Genomic DNA, 23,383 nt, shown 5'->3' on the forward strand with positions numbered 1-23,383 from the left:
GCTCGCGGCCCCGCCCCCCCGCGGGGCCCGACGTGCCGCTGAGGGTCTCGGGGGGTCGGTGTCAGCGAGGAGTGAACCCCGGACACCCCAGCTCCTCTTCGCGCCGGAGGGGAAATGCAGCCCAGAGCTGCCTGCGGATCTGGAGCCAGCTCTTGGCAGAGGCTCCCGCAGATCCCATCCCTCCCTGGCTCGCAATCCCTCGCTCACCGAGAGGTCAGGAGAGACCGACCCCGGGGCCGGTGGGGAGCTGGGAGGCTGCACTCTGCCCTGACCCCCCTTCCCTCCCACCACCCTCCCCGAGCATCTCTCCGCCCTGTTTCTGCTCCTGCGTGTGAGATGCCCCTTTCCCGCAGCGGCCGCCGGGGCTCGGGGTACCAACCACCCCAGCCCGCGGAGCCCTTCCCCTAAGCCCCCTCCCTGGGGGGCTCCGACACCCCCGGGGTGCTGGTGATGCTCAGCCCCGGCTCCTGGGGCTGGGGAGGAGGTGAAGAGCACCGTGCTCCAGGGCCGAGGCTGTCACCCAGGTGAAGACCTCAGGGACTCATCCTGCCAGCTCTGTTTACTCCTGCACTGGCACCGCTGGTGCTGCTGCACTGGGGGGCGGGGGGTACTTTGGGGTCATAGAAGGGATCCAAGCCCAGCACAGGCCTGTTATTGGGTGTGGGTGGGGGTCTCACCCAGGAGGGTCAGCACTCGGATAAGGGAGTTCTTGGTGCAGGGCGAGGGGACGTGGAGTGGAGGATGCTGCCTCAGCACCCCTCTCTGCACCTCCCCGGGCTGTGTGGTGCATTGTCACCCCACCAGGTCCCCTCCTCACCCCCTGCCCAGATTTGTCCCCTCACTGATGTGCCCCTGAATTCCGGGGGGCACTGGGGGTGGCTGGGGAAAAAGCTCCACCCAAAAAAATCCACGAGGCACGAGAGCCACGCTCGAATCTTACCACCAAGACAGCCCTGCTCCAACTGTGACTGCAACTCCACAGCTTCCAGGGCCGGATCCTGAGCGGGTGGAGGCTGGCGTAGCTCCACACCCAAACCACCCGGAGCTGCACCAGCGGGAGAGCCTGGAGCCCAAGGGAAAACCGTGCTGGAAAAATCGAGCCTTGCATCACCAGCCAGGCATCGCAGCTCGGCTCCTCATCGGCGTAATGCGAGTTTGGCCAGGAGGAAGGAATGCTGCGACCTGATGCTAATATTTTATCTGTCGACTTTCATCCCGCCAGGAAGAGCTTCGTGCACCCAAGCGCGGCCGTTCCTGGGGTGGGAGGAGGTGGCCAAGCAGACAAATGAGTTGTTTCTGGGGAAGGAAGAGATCTTTTAGCCAGCAACACCCGCCCAAAGCTGTCTGCTCTCTAAATATGCCTTCTGATTTTTAATGTCCATGGGAAAAAAAAAAAGAGAGAGAGAGAAGAAGAGAAAATGGAAAGAGCTGGATGAATAAGGGCCTTTGTGGAGCAAGAAGGAGTCACTTCTGCAGGGACGTCCTGCAAGGTTCACGGTGTCTCAGAGAACATCCAGACGAAGGATGGAATGAGGAGCAGGACCTGGAAGACCTCAAGCAGGATCAGCTCTAACCTGGGAAGCCTTGGGTGGGTCCTGGGAACATTTTAAGGGGTCTCTGGGTCCCTCCCCTCCATAGGCTCTTCCCCTGACCCGGCGCAGCACCCTGAGCCTGGCCCATGGTCCAGCACATCGGGCGCATCCCCAGCGGTGGGGAGAGAGCAGCACAGCGGAGCACGGGATGCCCAGAGGGCTGAGTGGCCTCACAGGGAGGCTGGGGACACGCTGGGATCCCTCCGTCCATGGAAGGACAGAGGAGGAGGCTGGACTGCATCACTTTAGGGAGAGACCATCCTGTTTTGGTGTAGAAATAGCCAAACCAACCTCTCCAGGTCCTTGCAGCCCAGAATCTTGTTAATGAAGGATATGTTGTCCTCAGGAACCCCTGGATGCTCCAAAGGAGGTCTCTGCCCTCATGTTTTTGGTGGGACAGCTCCATCTCTGACCTGTGGGTCACAGGTCTGGACCTGGGGTGGCACCCACGGCACTCCCCGGGGTGGGATCCCCAAGAAACCTTTCTGGACACTCTCTTGGAGGTGGGTCTTCCCTAAAAAGCTGTCACAAGCCATGGACAAGCTCTGTCTCTGCTCTCCGCCTCTGCCAGGTGAATTTTTAACTACAATTGCTCATTTTAGCAGTGCCGGTGCCACTGGCAGAGTCTGCAGCCCCATCCCTCCATGACCTCAGCCTGCAAGGGGAGCTGGCACATGCCCTGATTCCCGGGCAGGGAATGCTCCCCGGCTTGCTGGCGCGGCGGCGTGTCCCCGTGTTCTGTCACACAGTGCCACCTCGTGTCCTGCGCCCCGGCTGGAGCCCAGGCAGGGAAAACACGGCCAGCGGAGCGCGGCGGGGTCTGGGGAGAATCTGGCTCCATCCACGGCAGCGCTGATGCAATTTCGCTCCATAAAAGCAATTTGGGAGCGGGAGGGAGGGGGCTGGGCTGGAGTGGGGACAGTGGTGGGGACTGTGTGGCTTTGGAGTGAGCGGGAGCGGTTCGTGAGCTGGGGCCGTGCCTCGGTTTCCCTGTCTTTCCGCGTCAGGATGTCCTTTTCCTTTCCGAGGTGCTCAGGGAATCTCGGCAGAGGCTGCTGTAGCAGCTCCACCTCGTGTCCGTACCCGCCTCGTGCCCGCAGCCCGGTCCAGAGATGTTTGGAGATGGGACGCCCAAAACCCACCACCACATCCGACAGCAACATCCTTCACCTCCCACCAGGCTCTGAAACCTCCCTCCCTCGCTGTCACGGGAAATTCAATATTTATGCGGTTTTTAAAATAGAAAGTGTTTGGCTTAAATTCCACATTTGGGCCCATTTCTGTGTCTTTATTCCAGCCCCCAAGGGCCAGAATCACCCTTTCCAGTTTGTTTCTCTCTCCTGTTTTCAGAAAGCCCCTGGCACTGGGATTTTCTGGCCCCTGCAGACCCTCTCAGCCCCTGGGAGTGCAGGATGGGCTGAGTTCGGTGGGTTCAGCACTGCAGTGACACCACACGTGGCTCCAGTCCAGCACTGGGCCTTACCCTGAGCTGGGATCTCCGTCCCTGCTCCCACAGAACCGGCCTGTGCTGAGGTCAGAGCTGCCCTCCGTGTCCCCTTGTCCTGCTCATCACTCCTGGGGGGCGTTTTCCCACAGAGCTGGACCCTGGATGTCCTTTGGGACACAAATACCCCTGTGCCACCTCCTTCCCCTCCCCGGGCAGTGCTGCTCCTCCAGCCATGTCCGACGCTCGCCCCAGTCCTGCACCAACCTCTCCAGATGGTGCCCAAAAGACCTTCCCTGCTTCCCCAGGGCTGTCACTGTTCAGTTCACAGCCGTGGCAGTGTCCCCGTGGCATCCCCGGTGCCAGGGATCTCATCTGGATCTATCTCTCCTGATTTCTTTCCCCCTTTCCTCAGGCTCCTGAAGGAGCCCTGGAGAAGCCAAAGAAGCTACCAGAGATGGGAGAGAAGGGAAGAGGCAGCCCTGCTCCCCAGCTAACCTCAGCTAATTCCCAGCAGCTGAAGTCATCTGGGATTGCTGGAAACCCTTGGGCCTTCTCCAGGAAGGGTCTCCAGACTCGCAGGGCTCCCAGCACTCAGGATAAGCCACCAGCGCTGTTATCAGGGCACTGTGCAGAGGAGCAGGCGCTGCACCTTACCAGTCCCTGTGCCCTGGAAAGCCAATGTGTACTGGTTAAACTGGCCCAGGATGGGAAACAACCTCCACGAGGCTCCTGAAGCACCTACAGACAGCTCGCTCCGAGCAAGGCCCTTGCAGCGGCTGATGCTGGGTGGAGGCAGGGATGAGGGGACACTGCAGGACAATAGTGGGGACAGCACAGGGAAGGACAGACCTCGACTCCCGCGGGCCCCTTGCTTTGTGTCTCTGCCACCCTAAACCTCAGAGAGACCCCAAAGCCCAGCCAAGAAAGGAAACAGAGGCACAGAAGAGACTCGGTGAGGAGAGATTTGGTAAGAAGAGACTTTTAATCAGACTCCGATACAGCTCTTACAGGGTTTCTCCCGATGGCCGAGGAGCCCGGGCGGCGCAGCCCGGCCGCGCCCGGCACACGAGGGAACTACTGCGGCTACGAGGGGACACGGGACGCGTCACTAGGAGGTCTGTGCTTTACCTGTACAGGAGGGTTTCGCCAGTGTTGTGCTTGTCCCAGGGGAAGCAGCCGCATCCTGCGTGTTCCCGTGGCTGTGCCATGTCCCTCCCGGCCACCAAGGCCACCCGGCGCCGCTCCTGCCGGCGAGAGCCACGCTCGGGAGAGGCGGGGGCCATTAGAAGGCAGTGGGAGTTGCTCCTGGGAGGTGCTGGGGCTTAATGTGACCTGTCGGGGTCTGGGTGGGAGCTGAGAGGTGAGGAAGGGGCTGTTTTGGAGGGATTGAGGGGAAGGAGACCTGGGACACCTGGGGACCCGGCTCCAGTCCTGCCTTGACCTCTGCTTTGTACCGGGGTCAAGGTCCAGCCCCTGCAGCAGAGTCCTGGGGAACGGAGCATCCGAACTCCAGCCCTCCAGGCTGGACCTGCAGCTCCAGCACCACAGGGTGTGCCCCTCCTGCAACCTCCTTTCTGCCCTCTCCAAACCCACTGAACACCCTCCCCCCAGAGAGGGGACACGGTTTGGACCTCCCCCGACCTACCCAGCACCTCCTCGTCTCGCAGCCAGGGGCACCACACTGCTCTGAGCAGCAGGATCTGGGCTGGGAACCCATCGAGGAGCTGATGTGGGGGACAGGGATATCGGCAGCGGTTCCCCCCTCTTTGCCCCACTGCCTGAAGGAAAACTGAAAAGTGCCTGTGCTCACAACTAGCAGCTATTCCCTGTGCCTCTGTGCAGAAAAAGAGGAAAAGAAGTGATTTCTAGGGCTAAAAGCCACTGGGGGTCGGCCTCATCCACAGCCTGGGACCCCGAGAAGGTGTGTGGAGGGAGAACCTGCCCCGGCGAGCGGGAGAAACCCCCACGCAGGCTCCAAAAGTGAGCGAGTACAGCCAGAAGTGAATCCTAAAGCCACCCACGCACACGGACACGCGCACACCCCACGCACGGCATCTACGGACGAACACGCGCACGCTCCCACGGCGACAACACGGATCTCCTAAAACCTAACACACACACACTCCCCCCAACACCCCGTGTCTAACAGCGAGCAAATGCCACGACAAAGTACAGTATTTCCACAGATAAAAGTAAAGGTGTCGTCCCTCCTCCTCCTCCTCCTCCTCCTCCCTGCTTGGTCCCCAGGGCAGCAGGACACCCTGGGGCTGGGGGGGGAGAAGGGGACCTGCACCCACCACGCACAAGAAATAAAAAGGTAAAAATATGCCCTGCTATAGAATGAGAATTGATCTGTACAGCACTGGGAATGAAAATAGGTCATGGGCCACTTTGGAATACGATTTGTCATTTAACAGCATTTACAGTGACATTTACAGAATAAATATACAATAGAAATAGAGAATCTCTAGGTTATTATTCCGTCTCCTCTCTCTGTATATATTTTATATATATATATATATATATAATATAGCTTCTTTTACCTTCTTGTTGACTTTGCCTCTCATTGATGATGCGAGGAGAAGAGAGGAAAGCGAGTGCCTCCCTGGCTGGTTTGGGAACGGGGGTGGGAGAGACCAAGGGCCGGATCCTTCCCCCCAGGGTTCGAGGAGCATCGTGCCGTGGGAGCACATGGGACTGAGCGTTTTGGCTGTGGGAGGTGTCCTGCTCCGTTAACTCCATGGGAGCTACGGTGGGAATCTGGTCCCTGGGCTCGGGGGCATGGGGAGGTGATGCTGGGCAAGGATTTGACTCATCCTCTGTTCTGCTGGTCAGGTGAGGATGGACCCAGTGAGAAATGGGATGGGACGTGTTGCCTAATGATGGGGAAATGCCACTGGATTTGGGCTGCTCCCTTCCAGAGATTCCATGGGGACATTTCTGCGTCTCTCTTGCATGGGCAGAGGAAGGAGAAAGACGCGGGAGGGGATGAGCAAGGGGGAACTGCTGGAGGAGCATGGCTGATCCTGACTCGCAGATCTGGTGCCCCTTGGAACCATCACTGAGCTGCTTTGGTTCAGTCCATTCCTCCATTTTCCCCCCAGAAAAATGGTTAATGAAGGACTTGAGCTAATTGTCCAGGAAGAGTCTCCAGGTGACCAGCCAAGCCCATGGAGAAGACTGTGAATAAAGGATCACACCCACAAGAGATGTCACTGTGGGAACCTCCTGGCCCCAGGGATGCTGAGAATCAGGGGTGTGGTGAATAGACCAGCTGCTTTCTGCCTTCAGTTCCAACCAAAAGGAGAATCAAGGTGAAAGAAAAGCAATCGACAGGAAAGTGGAGGAGAGAAGGACTCGTGAACCAGCACCCACAAACGCGGCCTTCAGAGCGGCCTGAAAGATCTTCATGCACAACCTGAGCCCAGCAGGACCCAGGCTGAGGTGCTCCCCCAGCCTTTGGAGGCGACAGAGGGGAGAGAGTGTGCAAGGAGGCAGCTGCTTCCCCGTCCCCAAGGAAAAGGGGGATGATGCCAGGTTATCCCAGTACCCTTGGCAGAGTGCTTGGTTATGTGTAGGATTCAGGGAAACGACCCTCAGTCCCGGTGGGAAAGACCCAAAGCTGGGAGATCCCACCCTTTCCTAAACAGCCTGGGGAGAAACAACATAAGGTCACATCAATGTGAGCCTCCAAAAGCAAGGATGGGCACGAGAGAGGCCCCTGGACTCTCCCAAGGGCTCCCCAGCCTGGATCAAGAGCTACTGGGGACCTGGCACCTGGCACTGGCTCCCAAGAGCTGCTGCTCCTTGGGTGCCTGTGGTCCCCAGGAGCTGGTCACCCCCACCCAAAGGCTGGTGAGCTCCTGTGGGGTGTGACAGGAGGCAATGCCAAACCCCTGGCTTGGATGGGACACGAGGAGAAATGAGGAGGCACGTCCAGAGAGGATCACTGCGCAGCTCAGGGGGGCAAGGGAGGGCGGTCAGGGGGTGGTTTCCTGAGAGCTAAACCAGGAGTGTGGTAGGACTGGATGTCCCACAGCTCCTCTGCTTGTCCCTCGGGGACATCTAAAGAGAGGAGTGAGAGGAGATGATCACCGTGCCAGGGATTTTGGATCAGCAGAGCATCCCACACGTCAGGAGTAATTCCAGGGGAGCGCTCATGACCCCCAGCATGCTCACCCCGTCCAGACCACACACAGGCTCACACATCCAAACCACTGTCACTTCAGGGGTCCTCCTGCCACTCAGCACGATCGCCACCAGCCCACGGAGCATCCCAGCCGCTCCATCCCATGGCTGTGACATCTCCATGCCCCCAAGCAACTCCCAGCCACCATCCCTATGCTGGTGGCAATAAAGATTCCAGGGATGCCCCATGCCCTCTCTTACCCACCCCAGTATCTCAGCTGGCCCCACGCTGCTCCCTGCCAACCCTGGCCAGAATTTGGGGGGTTATTTGGGTGTGTCCACGGCTATAAAAACCTACAGGAGATACAACAACAACAACAACGATGGTGACAACAACAGCACCTTTTTGTGCTATGAACATCGATGGTTAATTGTGCTCGTTGGAATAAGGCCATGACTCCTCCCGGCTAAAGGACAACAGACAGGGAGGGAAGAGCACTGGGTGACAGGAGGAAGTATGATTGGCTTCCCACCTGCTGCCAGGTCCTTGTTCCAACCATCAGCTGCTTAGAAAAGAGAGATTCTTTGCTTCAGATTTGAGCTGCATGAGAACAACTCTTGGAAAGGTATTGCAGCGCCTCTTACTCCTCCTCCCTTCCCCGGAGATGAGTCCAGGGGTCCTGCCTTTCCACCGAGGGTTGTCAGAGGAGTCCTGCCCCTCCTGCAATCCCTTCTTCCCGACGTCATCTCAGAAATGGCTGCTTTGCTTACGGTTTTAAGAGGGGTTTCTTCTTCATCTTCCTTAGTAATTAATTTTCCTGTTGCCTGGACAGCCAGGATCCACTCCCCAGTGCCCTCCTCTCCCGGTGGGGGTGGTTGGCAGGCAACCATCACAGTTCAGACTCAGGGGTGCTGGCCAGGAGGTACCCGCTCCCGTATCGTCCGTTGGGAGCACTGCTCATTTCCATGGGGGAGTTGCTCCCGGGGCCCAGGTAGGAGCGGTGTGTGGGCATGGGGGACGGGGTCTCGCTGGGCACTTTGCTCAGGATGAAGCGGGTCTCATCGTTGTCTTCCAAGTTGGAGATGTCCTTCATCATCCGCCCCTTCTTGTAGGTGACAGAGAGAGCGTTGGAGCCATCGGACACGAGGTGGAACTGCCGGAGGATGAAGACCAGAGGCAGAGGGAGGGATGCCAGGATGATCAGGGAGATGAGGATGGCCATGGCCCAGGTTGGGTAGAACAGGAACTTTTCAGCAGCCTGGAAGAGACAGATATTAACGTCACGGGGTTGTTGCAGCAGAGGTGATGCCCACCAGGTACAACGTCTCCAAAGCACCAGACAGCTCCTGCTGCCTCCTGCCAGACTCCATCCTCAGGGACACCACATGAAGGTGGGCTCAGGTGGAGGGAAAGGATCCTCACACAGGATGCTGAGCACAGCGTGGAGCCGTGGGAGCCAACCAAAATCAACACAAACTTCAGCCCATGGGCAGAGCTGGCTGGAGACATCTGGGCAGCGTGAACAAACCTGACCGCTCCCAGGGCAGGAGCAGGGTGGGAATGTCACCCAGCAGGAGAGGAAGGAGGAATGAGCGGAGCTGGCATGAACAGAGCGGTCTGTGGCTCTGAGCTGCCCCTGCTCCGCTGGGACGTGGGTGGGGAAGGGGAGGGAGCTGCGCTCACCTCCTCTCTGATCCATGCGCTGTATCCTGGTGGGCTGACTCCCAGCTGGATGATGCTGGCGGTCATGAGCACGGCCATGCAGATGGGAGACACGTACTTCCAGGCGTAGTAGTAGAACTGGTAGGGCCGGAAACCCAGCATTTCTGTCAGCTCCTGCATGAACCTGCCGAGGAGAGACATGGAATCGTGATATCCCCCGCCTTCGAGTGAGAAACAACCTCCCAGGAGCCCCGCTGATGCTCAAGGTAGAGCCTGAAGAAGAACCCAGCTGAGCATCTCAGCGTCCCTCAAGCCTGAAGAACTTGTGGAAAACTCCTCAGGACAAGACCATTTGAGCGTTACCCAGAGCTGCCTTCGCTCTGGACAACTTCTGAACGAGACACACAGAGGGGAACAGCATCCACTTGCAGAAGGACCTGGAAACCTCAGAAAGAAGGGTCATCACAAGTAACTGAGCATCACAACCAACAGGAGATACCCACGAGACAGACCCGCTCCTGGGGCTGGGTTACACCAGGGCAGGGCAGGAGGATCAAAGTGAACCAAATTCCTGCCCTTGGAGCATTTTCCCCTGGAGAGAAAGCCATGTGGAAAAGAGCTGGAAGGGGTTTTCAGTCAGGAGTTACAGCACAGTTATTCCTTTTGCACAGAAATTCCTTACTTCTTGGTGCCGTAAATCCAGGCCACAGCGATGTTCTCCAGGATGACCACGACGGTGAGCGGCAACGTGGCCGAGTAATCGTCAAACATGGTGACAAAGTAATTTCCAGAACGCTGCACAAAGATCAGCCCCACCACGAAGGCGAAGATGCAGCAACCGACTGTGGGGAGCAAACGGGCCTGGTCAGCAGAGCCCCCTGAGGGACACCAAGACCTCCACAAAGTCCATTCCCTGCATTAGCAGGGCCCAGTTCACCCCCCACTATGTCCACACTCTTCTGGAGTGACTCCTCAAGGCAACGGGGACTCCCCCACCCCTTCCCAAGGAGGTTGCAGGAGAAGGGACCTCACCTGTGAACACTTCCTTCCGCACCTTGAAGGTGTCGATGATGGGCGTGGTGATGCCTGACATGGTCCCGATCATGCTCCCCAAGCCCAGGTTGATCAGCATCAAGAAGAACATGACGGACCAAAAGGGCGAGGCTGGGAAGTGGGTCATGGCTTCTGTGAAGGCGATGAAGGCCAGCCCAGTCCCTTGCACCGACTGTTGAGGTGGGGAGAGAACCAAAAGATGAGAAGAAACTTGTCAGGACACAGACTTCAAGCCCCTGATGTCTCAGGTCTCCCTCACCAAACCCTCTTCAAGGAAGGAAAATCCCAGTCTGGTACTGGTGATGAACTGGTGATGACCCTGCTAGACTTGTACTGGACAGAACTTCTCCCACCCCAGGAGGACCCCTGTGTGCTGGGTAAAACCACAGGGACTTGGATTCCCCATGCCTGGAGGGTCTCTAAAAGTTGTTTTTCCAGATCCATGTGCTCAGGATTGACACAGGAAGAGGCAATGGGGCGGGGGACCTGCTGGTCCTACCGGGAGTGCCACCAGGTACCTTGTTGAGTTCGTCCTCCAGCAGGCAGGCATCCAGGCCCAGCTCTTTGAAGTGCCCCTCCTTCACCGTCATGATCACCCGGTACATCTCGTTGTAGTCTTTGGCGGTGAGGTGGGAGAAGTTCACGTGGGGTGGGATGAGGTCGTGGCTCAGCACGTTGGTGTTCAGGTAGCCCAAGATCTTCTCAGCGTTCCTAAGGGAGAGCAGAACCTCTCAGGTGATGCAGGGCACCTGAGACACATTGGATGCACGCTCAATCCGCAGACTGAGAGCCCGTCTTGGGGCTGGACTTTAGGTTGGAGGAGCTGAATGTCCAACTGCAGGTGCTAAAAAAGCTAGCAGAGAAATTTTCCAGCTTTTTACAGCCTCCTGTGAAAGCCTCCGTTCTCACACAAACTAGCTGAGGAACAGGTTGCTATTCTGTAAACTATTTTGCAGGTGCAGGTTGTTGTGGAATACTGTGGCTATTGTTTTGGTTCATTGAGAATAATATTCTGAGAATGGGAACTATTCCTTTCAGCCAACCACTTTGGTGGGTGGTTGACCGATGGGCCAATCATCATTTCTCTATTGCGAACCAAGTTAAATAAACGAGTTTGTAATTCATTAAATAATCCCATTTTATCCTGGACTTGAATTCTGTGTCGTTCCTTTCGCCATTCTCAGTACAACAGCGACATCCAACTCCCTCAGCTACAGCGGGACATCTCTGGAAATCCAGGTCTCAACCATCAGGAACTTGGGTCCACCAAAACCCAGGATCATCCAGCTCCAGACCCACCACAACCAGCAAAAACAAAACAGAGAAAAAGCAAATCTTACTCCACCACACATTTCTCATTCATGATGTTGGCCTTGAAGCCCAGCACAGCAAACACAACCAGGGTGGCCAGCACGGACGTGAAGAAGTTGATGAAGGAGACAAGGGTGGCATCGAAGTGGCAGTTGTTGTCCTGCTTGTTGTAGCTGGAGAAGGCAATGACCCCCCCGAAACCCAGGCCCAAGGCGAAGAAAACCTGTGTGGCTGCTTCACGCCACACCTGGGGGTCCAGCATCTTGTCCAGCTTGGAAGGAAGACAGAAGAAGGAGTCAGGTGGCCTGGTGGCCCCACAACCCATCCCAAAGCTCCATCAAAAGGCTGCTGTGCCTCTGGGCTGAGTTGGTTTTGGAGCAGCTGGGGGTGCTTTGATGGGGCAGTGGAAGGAAATGATCCCTAAGGCCCCTCCCAGCCCAAACCATTCCGTGGTTCCATGATCTGCCATGGTCAGGTCTGGCTTTACCCAGCACTCACGGGTCCTTCTTGTCATTCCCACAGAGGGAGAAACTGAGGCACAGAGAGGTCAGGACAAGGTTTGACCTGACCACGTCCCTGTCTACTCCACCTGCCCCAGAGCCCACACTGGGGGCTCCATGTCCCTGTCCCCCCAGCCCAGGGAACCACCCCATGCCCAGCGATGGGTCTCCATCCTCCACGGCCTTCTCCTGCTTCCAGAGCACCTGGAGCATGGAAATCCAACATCCTGGCTGGGGGGTTGTTCTAACTCCTGATACCCCCCCAACCACATTCCCCCTCTCCTGGGAGCCAGAGCTGCAGCCTGGAGGCCTCCCAGCGTTGTTCGTCAAGGGACCTTAATTAATATCTTCTAACAGCCTCGCCAGACGAGCTGATTCATCTACATCTCTGCTTAATTAATTAATTAGCTGGTTAATTAATAAGTGCATACCACCAGCAGAGGTTTTGCTGCCAGACAGCATCTTTCCATTAGATCTTTATATATCCCCTCGGGCACCTCTGTGCCCCCCACCCTGGTGGCTGGGCAGCTGAGGATGGTGAGTTTGTGAGGCTCTTGGCTGTCCTGGCCACACCCTGAATTTTGGGAGCCACTCCACATCCTGATGATCTATCAGGAATCCCCAGATTTGGGGCTGGCACTCTGATTTTTGGGGTGGGGACGAAAATAAGGGGAATAATAAGAGAATAAGGGAAAATAGGGCGTGATCAGCCAGGTGGGGAACCTGCTTGGAGTCTGCTGGGCTTGGAACTCTCACCTTGGGCGTGAACATGTGCATGATCCCATCCACTGCCCCACGCAGCAGCAGTCCCCGCACCAGGAAGCAAACGAGCACCACGTATGGGAAGAGGGAGCTGAAGTACATCACCTGGAGCAAGAGGGGTGAACACAGGCACAGCCTCAATTCTTGCCCCCCTGGGCTCAGCCACCCTCCCACCCAGCCTACGGACAGCTCGAGTGGGGAGAAGGGAGCATTTCCCTCCCCAGGATGGGGTTGGCTCCCCAGGAATAAACTGTGATGCCCCTCGGATCAGGATGGTGGCTGGACAGTGGCCAGGCAGAAAGGGACCTGCGGGTACTGACTGGCAGCAGGCTGGACATGAGGCAGCAGAGTGCCCACATGGCCAAGAAGGCCAATGGCACCTGGTCTGGATCAGCAGGACCACTGGTGAGGCCTCACCTCGAGTGCTGTGTCCAGTTCTGGGTCCCACAATTTAGGAAAGATGTTGAGATGCTGGAGCTCGTCCAGAGAAGGACAACAGGGCTGGGGAAGGGTGTGGAACCCAGGTCCTGTGAGGAGCGGCTGAGGGAGCTGGGGGGGCTCAGCCTGGAGAAAAGGAGGCTCAGGGGGGACCTCATCCCTCTCTACAACTCCCTGACAGGAGGGTGCAGCCAGGTGAAGGTTGGGCTTTGCTCCCAGCGACAGGACAAGAGGACACAGCCTTGAGCTGCACCAGGGGAGGTTTAGGCTGGACATTAGGAAGAAGTTCTTCACAAAAAGAGTGATTGGGCATTGGAAGGGGCTGCCCAGGGAGGTGGTGGCATCACCATCGCTGGAGGTGTTTGAGGAAAGGCTGGATGTGGCACTCAGTGCCATGGCCTGGGTGACAGGGTGGTGTTAGGTCACAGGTTGGACTCGATGACCTCAAAGGTCTTTTCCAGCCTAATTGATTCTGTGACTCTGTGAAGTGCTGGAGCTCAGGTGGATTCTCTGCCCTGGTGTGGCTGAGCCCTGGCTGCACGTGTCAGCTGAACTAAAGCTCTTCCCTAAACCCTCTTTTGATCTTATTCTGGATCCCTCCAGAGGTGAGCCCAGCTATGGAGTGGGTGTGAGCATCCCAGGGGACACAGCATTCCACTGGTACCCCAGACTGGGGCAGGACAGTGTGGTCCAGGCAGGTTCCTGCTTCCAAGACAGAGCCCAGCCAGGCTCAGGTGGCCACCAATACCCACCTTCCCTGAGGACTGGATGCCTTTGATCATGGCCAGGCCAACAAGGCTCCAGGCCACCAGCAGACACAGGGTCATCTTCCAGTTCAGCCCCCCGCTCTCAGAGATGGAGTTGGAGATGTCCAGGGTCTCCCGGTACCAGAAGTAGGTGGTAGCTGAGCTCCTCTCGCATTCGGTCTCCACAACTGCAACAGAGCAGAGGCAGGAGGGCGTGAGGGGGAGAGTCACCCCCACCTCTGGAAACCGAGGGGCAGAAATTAATGGGGCTCATTCTTAGCAGGGAAAAGAAGAGACAGGACAGAAAAACACTGCCAGGTGAAAATGAGATGTTAAATACTGGGAGAGACAGTTTCATTTGCCATAAAAGCTCTCAGAGAGTCCCAGGTTGATGCTCAGGTGTTATTAAACACCATTAGCTCCATCCATGTCTCAGTCAGGCAGCCATGGAGCAGCCTCTGCCTGCCTCTCGCTGCCTCCCTCCATGGTCCTGGGTCAGATCTTGGCCTCAAGCACTGAGGCAGCCTGAAAATCCCATCAGTGGGGACTCTGGATTCCCAAACTGGCATTGAATCCCATCAGTGGGGAGAGAGCGCATGGGAGACACCCAACCCAAGGGAAAGCTCTCCATATGGTCAGGGCAGCTGGGCCAGAGAGGATCCAGGGCCCCAGGAGACACCTCCACCTCCTGTGGCCCCACCTTCTGTTGGGGGTGGTGATGTGTGTCCCACAGTGTCCCACAGCCCCCCTTTCCTGGGAACTGCCCCTCCCAGCCGAGCTTCCCCGTCCCTCACCGGCCACCGAGCCGTTCTTCACGATGGGGCACTCGCTCCAGGGCAGGGGGTACTGGAAGGACTTGAAGAAGTAAAAGATGCTCCAGCCGATGATGACGTTGTAGTAGAGACCAACAAAGAAACAGACCTTGGGGGGAGGAAGGAGGAGGACACGGCATCAAACCCCAGGGCAGTGGCACCGTTCCCGGCACCCCTCATGCCACGCAGGGAGCGGAGGGAAGCGAGGCTGCTGCGATCAGGGGATGGGCCCATTCCCAAACCAGCCCTAGAGCCGTGAGTGGAGCTGGACAAACACCTCTTGGCCTCTCAACCCCCCCCCATGGGGCTCCTCGAGGTTTGCCTCATCCCACACACCCCGAGGTGGGGCTGGGGGGGTGCCCTGGGTGCACTCACGAGGCAGCTGGCGTAGCCGATGCCTCCCAGGCGGGGACAGATGTAATTCCAGACGCCGATGCTGCCCCGGCGGATCCGCTGCCCCACTGCCAGCTCCAGGAAGAACAGGGGCAGCCCGATGATGATGAGCAGGACCAGGTATGGGACCAGGTAGGCACCTGGAAGGGGACAGAAAGGTCATCATGGATCTCCCTGCTCCGGTGCAGCCAAGGACAGATGGACGGGGGTGGACAAGCAGGGCAGAGCTGGGACAGGCTCAAGTTGTGCCAGGGGAGGCTTAGGTTGCATATTCGGACAAATTTCTTCATGGAAAGGATGGTCAGGCACTGGCACAGGCTGTCCAGGGCAGCAGTGGAGTCCCCCTCCCTGCAAGGATTTAAAATCTGTGTGGATGTGCCACTTGGGGACATGGGCTAGAGGTGGCCTTGTGCTGGGTTAATGGTTGGACTCGATGGTCTTAGAGGGCTTTTCCAACCTAAATTTTCCGTGGTTTTCCCCTGATTTTGTGATCCAGGAATGCAGATCAGAGCTTGGCCAGAGGAGAAGCTGTGGAGAGGAGCAAACACGTGTGTGGAAGGGAAGGGTGCAGCCTCCCCTGCCAGTGTGGGTCGTGTGGGATAGACCCCAAGGCCCCCAAAGACTCCCTGAATCCACACAGACAAATTTCCCTGTGCAAGGAGACACCTCCATAGGCCAACGCATGGGGACACGGCCACATTCCCGGCCACCTCGGACACACGGGAGCCCTCCCGGTCCCCCAGGCACAGCCGAGCCCCCTGTCCCCACACATCCCCCTGGACATCCCACATTCCCAGCACCAGCACCACCATGCCGTGTGCCACCCTGCATGGTCTGAGGGGTAGAAACGACTCAGGTTAAAAGCTCGGTTAGTGCCTGTCTGGTTGCTGAGGCTGGAGAGGAGGCGGTGGCTCCCGAAGCACAGCCGGTGACCATAAAGGATGCGATGAGCCACGCCGCAGCGCCCGGCTGAGCAATGACTCCAGCCTCCTGCCAGGAGCTGAGGAATGGGCTCGGGAGCATGTGCCTGGCTCCTGCAGGGCAGCAGACGGTCCAAAGACAGCCGAAATTCCTGCCTGGATTGACACCCCGGGGACAGCCGTAACTCCCCGGCCCCGGGCAGGAGCTGGGGCAGGGAGTGCTGCTCCAAGCTGGGACTCTGCAAAGCGGATCAGTGCCAGCAGTGGTTGGGGATGGTGTGTTAGAAATGCCGGTAGGGAGAGAAATTGAGGTGCAGCAGCCCAGGGTGATCGGGAGGGTAAAAGGAGAGGCAGAGAGCAGAGCTGGAGCTCAGGGAAATTCGGGAAGGACCACGAGCATCCCATCTCTGCAACGCTCTCCTGGGTATCTCCACCTGCAGATAGGTGCAGATGAGACAGATGGACAGATTCAGATGCAAATTTTTCCAGTGTTGGAGATTTTCTTTCTGTGATGTCTGGAAAGGTGGGCAGCAGCCTTGGGCAGCGCTGCCAGCCCATGCTGGCTCCCGGCACTTCGAGTCCTGGGAATTTGGCTCCAGCCCATCCTGCTCCCAGCACGCAGCCGTTCTCCCCCGCAGACACCTGCTCGGGGAGCAGGAGAGAAAGCAGCCACCGCCACCACATCCTGGAGCTGCTCAGAGCGACCAGGAATGGTCTGTCCACCCCTCCCAAGCTCCTGCATCCGCAGCAGCCTCACGGCCTGCAGGGAATCCCTACCAAGGGGGTTTGACATGGCAGGAGGAAAAGGCAGAGAATTGCTGTCTGCCCCATGGGACACACAGATGGTGCCACTTGGGCAGAAGAAATACCGCTGCAAAGCTCAGCAAGCTGCTGCTCAGAGTTCCCAGCTCTGTGCCTCAGTTTCCCCATCCATGGAATTGTGGCGATGGTTGGGGCAGCTTGTAAGGCCTTTTATTTTAAGTCCTGCTGCAGAAAGATGTTCTATCGCAGCAAGGAGCTCCTAAAAGCAGCTGCTTGCCCCATTCCCTGCCCAGCTCGGTGCCCCTGGATCCCATCACAGGATGGGTCAAACCCACCGCTCATCTCCTCTGCTGCTGCAGTGTCAGGGCTGTGCTGCCTCAGTTCCCATCCCCATTCCACACCCCATCCGGGCTTGTGTCTAAAACCACTTCTTTAATGCTCCCCAAACACAGACAGCAAGTTCAGCCCCGGGTTTGAGGGATACACCAGGATGAATCCCAGCCCAGGAACACCGGTTGCACCTCCTGTCACCCGGCACCTGCACAGCTGGGGCCAGAGCCCCCCGGATACGCAGGACAGCAGACAGCTCAGTGTAAGATGAGGGATTTTCATTGATTGCACTAATTAGGGTTAATTACTGATTGCTGTGCCCGTGGGGAAACGGAAGCACAGCTGGGTTAAGTCCTTATAAAGCAGGAGGATGCTGGTTCTCTGGCCTCTGGGCCTGAGCTGGTTCTAAATCTCATTTACTGAGGAGAACTTGCTTGGAAGTCAGAGGCCAGGTGTGGACAGCTGTGCAATGAAACCAGGGGGGCTGTACCAACCTCTCCCAGCCCTGAATTTGGGGCGAACACACCATGCTGAGCTGAGCTGTGCCAGCACCGAGCCGAGCCTGGAGCCAAACCAAGGCACTGGGAGGTGCTGGGGTGCAGGAGCCAGGCACAGCCGGCTCCATCCCAGGCGGGAAGGGAAGGGAATGGGGGTGAGCAGCCCCGGGGGGGGAGTGCTGACTGCACAGGTCTCTGTTTGGCAGAATGACTCATCCTGACGATGACACCGGAGATGTTTTAATTATTGAGAGCGCTGCAGGTTCGGCGAAGGATGCAGCACTGGGAACAGGAGAGCTCAGGGGGGCCCTGGGCTGGGCCTGGCTCCCTCCAACACGGCTGGGAAGGGACTGGGTTTGAGTTAATGATGAGGAACCCACTCTGCTGTCAGTGTCACGGAGGGTGGTGGGTCTCAGCACAGCTGGGAAAGACCTGGCCCTCTTGGAAGCCCGAGGAGGAGGCGTGGGGTGGGATGAGAGAAGGGGCTGGCTGGAAGGAGGATTTGGGAAGGGGATGGAACCACAAAATGTGGCTTCAGGACCCAAGGAAATGGAGGGACTGTCTCTTCCCTCTTGGGCCCTGATTTCCAAATAGTCCCTACAAGAATCAGGGCTTGCAGCCAGAAACCCTGGCTCCCAACCTGGCAGGTGGACAACCTTTAGGAAGAGGCCGTCCTGGAGATTCCCACATCTCAGCACAGCTTCTGGCAGCCCTTTCACCCCCTCAGAGCCCAAACAACACACTTTAGAGCACAAATAACCCATTTTAGAGCCCAAATTACCCCTGTCCTGTGCCAGCATCCACACCCCAACGTGCAGCGAGGCAGGATTGGGTCACACCCCCTTCTCCAAGGGCTGATCCCACCTCTGCCCCATCTCTCACCTCCTCCATTCTTCTGGCAGAGGTAGGGGAAGCGCCAGACATTGCCCAGCCCCACGGAGTAGCCGATTTGTGCCAGGATGTACTGCAGCTTGCTGTTCCACGCCGGCCGGTTCTCCGCGTCCAGGTCCTCATCTCCCTCCTTCTGCTTGTCCCAGGTCTCCCCCGTCACGTTAAGGACGCTGCGTTTGTAGTCCACGGGCTCCTGGTGGGCCAGCAGGTCGGCCACCGACTCGGTGACATGCTCGCTGCTGTGCTCCCGCTGCGTCACCTTGCTGTTCTTCGGCATCGGGACGGCTCCAGGCGGCCCCGAGGGCAGGATGGGAGGAGGGAAGAGGATGAATGTCCCACAGGGAGCAGCACGGGTGTGAGCTACAGCTCGGGCCTCACCTCCTCTTCATCAGCAGGACCTGGGTGGGGAAGGGGTCAGCTGGGGTCAGTTGGTTTTGTCTCATCCCCAGGTGTCCTGGCAGGACCGGCAGCACCAGGTGAGAAGAGTGCCCATCCCCCCATGTCCTGGGGACCTGAACCTGAACCTGGAGGGTCCCCTTCTCCAGGAATGATGGGCCAGGAGCAACGTTCTGGTTGAGAATTACAGAATCCCAGGATGGTTTGGGTGGGAAGGGACCTTAAAGCTCATCCACCCCCCCCCCTGCCATGGGCAGGAACACCTCCCACTGTCCCCGGTTGCTCCAAGCCCCATCCAACCTGGCCTTGGACACTGCCAGGGATGGGGCAGCCACAGCTTCTCTTATTCATGGGGAAGAGGCCCCTGGGTCCCAGAGAGAGGAATTTCCCTGGGCTCCAGGGGACAGTGACACCTCTTGTCCCCTCTAATGCCTCCAGAGCAGCAGCTGAACCTCACAAGGCCTGACACCACGTTCAGCCCTCGCTGAGGCTCTGCCCTCCCTGCCCTGCTCCTTCCCCTCCTGACCATCAGCACAGCCCAGGCTTCGCTCCATGACAGCTTGGAAGCGCTCAGGGGGCAGTGACAAATTCCCAGGCTGTCTCTGCATCCCAGGAAGTTATCAGGAGTGACTTAAAAGCCTTGGAGCCCAACGCTAAATCTCCCCAGGCAGCTTCACGACAGGTAGCGGCTGCAAAACAGCAGCAGCCAAGGCAGAGCCATCAATCCCGGCCCCTTCCCTTCCCCAGCCTTCAGCGAGGGTCAGGAGGAGCGATCCCGCACAGAAGCACCTCAGGAGGTGCCCACAGCCCAGCCCAGCCCTGCAGATCTCACCCCTGCCTCAAAAATCTTGGGGACATCGTGGAAATCTGCTCCACTGGGCTGGAGATCCCCAAACTGGGAGAGCACCATGTCCCTCCTCTCCGTACTGGGAGAACTGGGGTCACATGGGCAGCTCCTGCCCTAGACTGGACTGTGGTGCTACATCAGCAGGGGAGAAAACACAGAAATCCCATAATAAATCCCTCATCTCAGAAAAGCTCGGGAAGAGCTGCGCTTCCCTCTTCCCTGTCCTCTGCATCCCAGGGGACACCCGGCTGCTGGCTGGGCCATGGCAGAGCGATGCTGCTGTGCTCAGAGACCTGTCCCACCCCAGCTGGGCAGCAGCACCATGTCCCCCCCACCCTGAGGGCTTTTCCAGAGCCATTCCCACCTCTTCTTTCCTTTGGACATTTTGATCTAATTCAGCCCCCAGTCCCAACCCTTTCCAGGGCAGAGGGTTCAGCCCAGGCAGCAAAGCTCATCCCCATCTCATGCACGGGGCTCCAGCCCAGGAGCAAAGCACCGAGAGCAGGAAACCTCCCCCTCCACCCACCCTCCCCTCGGTGTTTTTTCACCCCTGAAGGAAGTTCCCCCTTTGCCAGGCCCTGTTCCTATAAGAAAAAAATCTATTTTCAACTGTCGGCTGCATCCGTTGCCAGGCAACCACCTCGGTTCCACATCTTCCCTGGATCCGGCTCCTCCGGAGAAGCCGTTGGAGTTATCCTTTCAAGCCCAGCCGGCGATGTTTCATTTCCTAACGAGGGCTCATTCACATAAACCGCTCAATCACCGGCACGCGGCTGCCCGGGGCTGGAGCATCCTCAGCCGGGATGGGGACGGGCACAGAGCGTGGGAAGGGCCTCATCCAGCAGCCAGGGAAGCACAGGATTTCCATCAGGTTTGGGTCAGGCTCTGCGTGGATTTGTGCAGAGCTGGGTGAACACCCACGGGTTGTTTGCTGCTCCCTGCCTGCTCAGCAGCTCCTTCGGAGCGAGGGAGACTCAGAGCGCCAGGAGCACTCGGCCTTGGGGCTAAAGCGTCTCTTAGGATTCGGGATAGAGCCGAGAAGATCCAGGATGTGCTGGCCAAGCTCACAGAGTTCAGTGCCCCAAACAGCTCTCCTGGGACACCTCAACCCCTCGGAGGTGCCCAGCTCCAGGGAAGGTGGTGCTGAGCCAGGCCAGCACCGTGGTGTCGGGACAGACCCCACAACATCCCTCTGGATCTCAGCCTCTTCCTCTCCTCAGTTTAGGTCCCCTCTGCGTTATTCTGAGGAGCTGAGAGGTACCAGGACCCACATCCTGGAGCAGCAGGGTCCTTCCAGCACCTACAAAGCCCTCTCAGAGCCTTGGAGGACACTCCAACATTCCCAAAGGATTTGGGGAATCAGCTGGGGTGCTTGGCTGCTTTAACAGGGTGGGGAAGGCCTCTCTGAACATTGGGATGAGGGTGAAGGACAGAGGTACGAGTCTCCCTGCCCACAGGAGTTGCTCCCAGACTAAACCAGAGGGGAAAACCGTAACAGAGATCCAAATCTTGGTCCTGGAATGGCTCTGGCCCAGTGTCCCCATGGCTGCTTTGGGGAGTTCTTGCCATCTCCCAATGGCTCAGCCCCAGCCTGGGCATGGTGGTGGTGCCTGGCAGAGATCCAGGCCCGAAGGAAGGGAGGATCATCCCCAGCAGCGATGCCATGAGCACAGCCAGCCCTCGCCATCCCCATCCCTGCCGGGGCTGTGGGATGAGCCCGGCCAGAACCCGCACGGAGCCACCAACCCCCGCAGCACAGGGACACGATCCAGGGAACACGGGGTCAGCAGGGCTCCTCCCATTAATTTCCCCAGCCTCTTGCATCAGCCCCAAGGTCTGCACCCTCAAATCAAAAAGCACAGTCCAAATCCATCTGAGAAAGGTATTTCCGCAAATTCCTTTGGTTGAAAGGGGAATTTAATCAAAAATTCATCTGCCAAAAATAACAGCCACCCTGTGAGAAAGACAAGGCAGATCAGCTGACAACCAGGAGCTTTCCGGGCTGGAGAGAGATAGAAAACCCTGTCACTGACAGATGGAGATTCAGCTTGTTTACTTAGTCCCCATGACCTTAATTTTCTTAAATGTGCATTTTTTCTCTCTCTTTAGAAGATAGATTAGGGTCTTTCAGAGCCCAGGGCTTGCAAGAACCTCACTCGTGCTGCCGGACCAGGGCTGCCTTTGCACCCACAGCTTTGCCCAGGTAAAAACCAGTGCTGGTGCCACCCACCCAGAGAGGGAACACGGCTTTTCCCACAGCAGGAGCAGGGAAAGGACCAGTTTGAGCAGTGGTCAGTACTGGTGTCTCCAAACAGGCGTCACGAGGGGAGACACTGGGGGAGCATGGCTGGGCTGTCCCTGGGGGTAACTCACCTCCTCCTGCTCCGTGTCCCTGGGTGTGTCCTTGAGCAGGATTCCCACTTCCACAGTCCCAGAGGATACCTTCAGATTTAACTCCTCACAAAGCAGCTGCCGTTCCCTGAGCCCTGGGCTGAGTCCAGGGCTCCTGCTCGCCCAGAGTGACAGTCCCCCGCCCATGTCCTCCTCTCCAGGTGACACAGGGTGGCCTCAAGCTCCACATCCCTTTGGACTGGCATGGGAACCACCACTGCAGTGCATCCAAGGCACGTGGAATGGGTTTGCCATGGGACAAACTGGGTTCAACCCAGCAGGGAAAGGGCAGGGATGGAGAAGCTCCTGCTCCAGGGTTAAACCCTGCCCAGAGGCTCCCATCAATCCCAAAAGCATCCACGGGGAAGAAGCTGCTATTTGGGATGAGTGAAGACCCCCCCCCCATCCCCCAGCCCTGCCAGCAGCACGAAGCTCCTGCTCCAGGGTTAAACCCTGCCCAGAGGCTCCCATCAATCCCAAAAGCATCCACGGGGAAGAAGCTGCTATTTGGGATGAGAAACCCCCCCCCCCACACCCCCCAGCCCTGCCAGCAGCACCACAAAGGGGTCAGGGGAGGAGGGAGGCTCTGAGCCACGTGTCCTGCCTCAGCCCATCCTTGCTTTCTTGGGAAGCAATAAACGGGCTGGAAATGTGTCAGCAAAGCTTTCAGCTGGGCCTGGGAGCGCAGGGGAAGGCAGGGAGGAGATGGGGATTTACTGCAGAATCCAGGGAGAGCAGCCACCGGCAGCAAATGTGCTCTGGGTCCAAAGGATGTGGCGAGGGGGAATTTCTCCTCTCTGTGTCCAAATTCTACATTTATCCCTTGTTTGGGTCCAGAAAGGGGAAACTGAGGCAGGAAAAGCCACAAGATGAGATTGGGTGAATTAAAAATTAGCGTTTCAACCCCTGGGGACTCTCTGCTGGTCCCTCCCTGCCCCACCATTACCATTTCTCCCCCCTCAGGTTCCACACAAATCCTCCACAGCTCCTAAAGGAGAGGAGAAAGATGTTCCTGGTGCAGCATCCAGCTCCCCAAGGCCCGGGAAGGTCCAGCTCGCCCCGTCAAGGTCACGGAGCAGGGAAGGGAGGGAGGAGTGGGGACAGAGGAACTGAGGGATTTCAGGAGGTGGAAAATCTACTCTCAGCTTCATGCTCGGAGATCTGAGCATCAATTTGCAGCTCCTCATCCTCCCTGGCACACACAGAGCCAGGGGAATCTTGCACCCAGGGCCAAGCTCTTCGGTGCAGATGGGGACACTGGAACGGGGAGGAGAAGGGACAGATCCAAGGTCACCCCGGAAGCAGCAAACCCGGGAAGCAGAGGAGAAGGGAAGGACCATGAATCCCTCCCGTCGTCCCTCTGCGCTGCACAGCCAAGAGCCAAGGGAAGGAGACCTGGATGCACATCCCACTTCGAGCCCAAGTCGTGAGAAAAGCAGCTCCAGGCCCCTTCCTGCTGCTCCCTGAGGTCAGGAGAGCCTCTGTGGTGGGATGGGGACTGCCA

At 57.8% G+C, this 23,383-nt stretch overlaps 2 protein-coding genes and 1 long non-coding RNA gene across 6 annotated transcripts in view; 1 reads left to right on the plus strand and 2 right to left on the minus strand.

Annotated features, from left to right (window-relative positions):
• Positions 1 to 16,440, minus strand: part of KCNC4 (potassium voltage-gated channel subfamily C member 4) — a 37,595-nt gene extending 21,155 nt beyond the window's left edge. The window contains exon 1 of one of the 4 annotated variants that reach the window (XM_017739841.1): positions 941 to 2,452. In XM_017739841.1, the coding sequence (XP_017595330.1) occupies positions 941 to 1,108 (168 nt within the window). In that variant the 5' untranslated portion in view covers positions 1,109 to 2,452. Of the gene's footprint in view, positions 1 to 14; positions 192 to 940; positions 2,457 to 16,407 lie in introns of those variants that run through there. The other 3 variants (XM_017739842.1, XM_017739839.1, XM_008638026.2) reach the window with 3 other exon arrangements.
• SLC6A17 (solute carrier family 6 member 17) lies at positions 4,003 to 18,522 on the minus strand. Its single transcript, XM_008638002.2, has 11 exons — positions 18,237 to 18,522; positions 14,828 to 14,985; positions 14,435 to 14,561; positions 13,647 to 13,828; positions 12,451 to 12,561; positions 11,224 to 11,465; positions 10,402 to 10,594; positions 9,863 to 10,055; positions 9,513 to 9,672; positions 8,852 to 9,014; positions 4,003 to 8,426 (listed from the first exon to the last, which is right to left on the minus strand). Exons 1-11 carry the CDS (start codon positions 18,520 to 18,522, stop codon positions 8,058 to 8,060), a joined length of 2,184 nt encoding a protein of 727 aa, XP_008636224.1. The 3' UTR covers positions 4,003 to 8,057.
• A 35-nt stretch (positions 18,523 to 18,557) lies between these two features.
• The window catches only part of LOC108448062, a 5,134-nt gene continuing 308 nt past the window's right edge, over positions 18,558 to 23,383 (plus strand). The window contains exons 1-2 of the long non-coding RNA XR_001863844.1: positions 18,558 to 18,647; positions 20,371 to 20,377. This is a non-coding gene — a long non-coding RNA (uncharacterized LOC108448062). The remainder of the gene's footprint in view (positions 18,648 to 20,370; positions 20,378 to 23,383) is intronic.

The sequence above is a fragment of the Corvus brachyrhynchos genome, unplaced genomic scaffold (genome assembly GCF_000691975.1).
Source record: "Corvus brachyrhynchos isolate BGI_N302 unplaced genomic scaffold, ASM69197v1 scaffold67, whole genome shotgun sequence".
NCBI classification, from domain to species: domain Eukaryota; kingdom Metazoa; phylum Chordata; class Aves; order Passeriformes; family Corvidae; genus Corvus; species Corvus brachyrhynchos.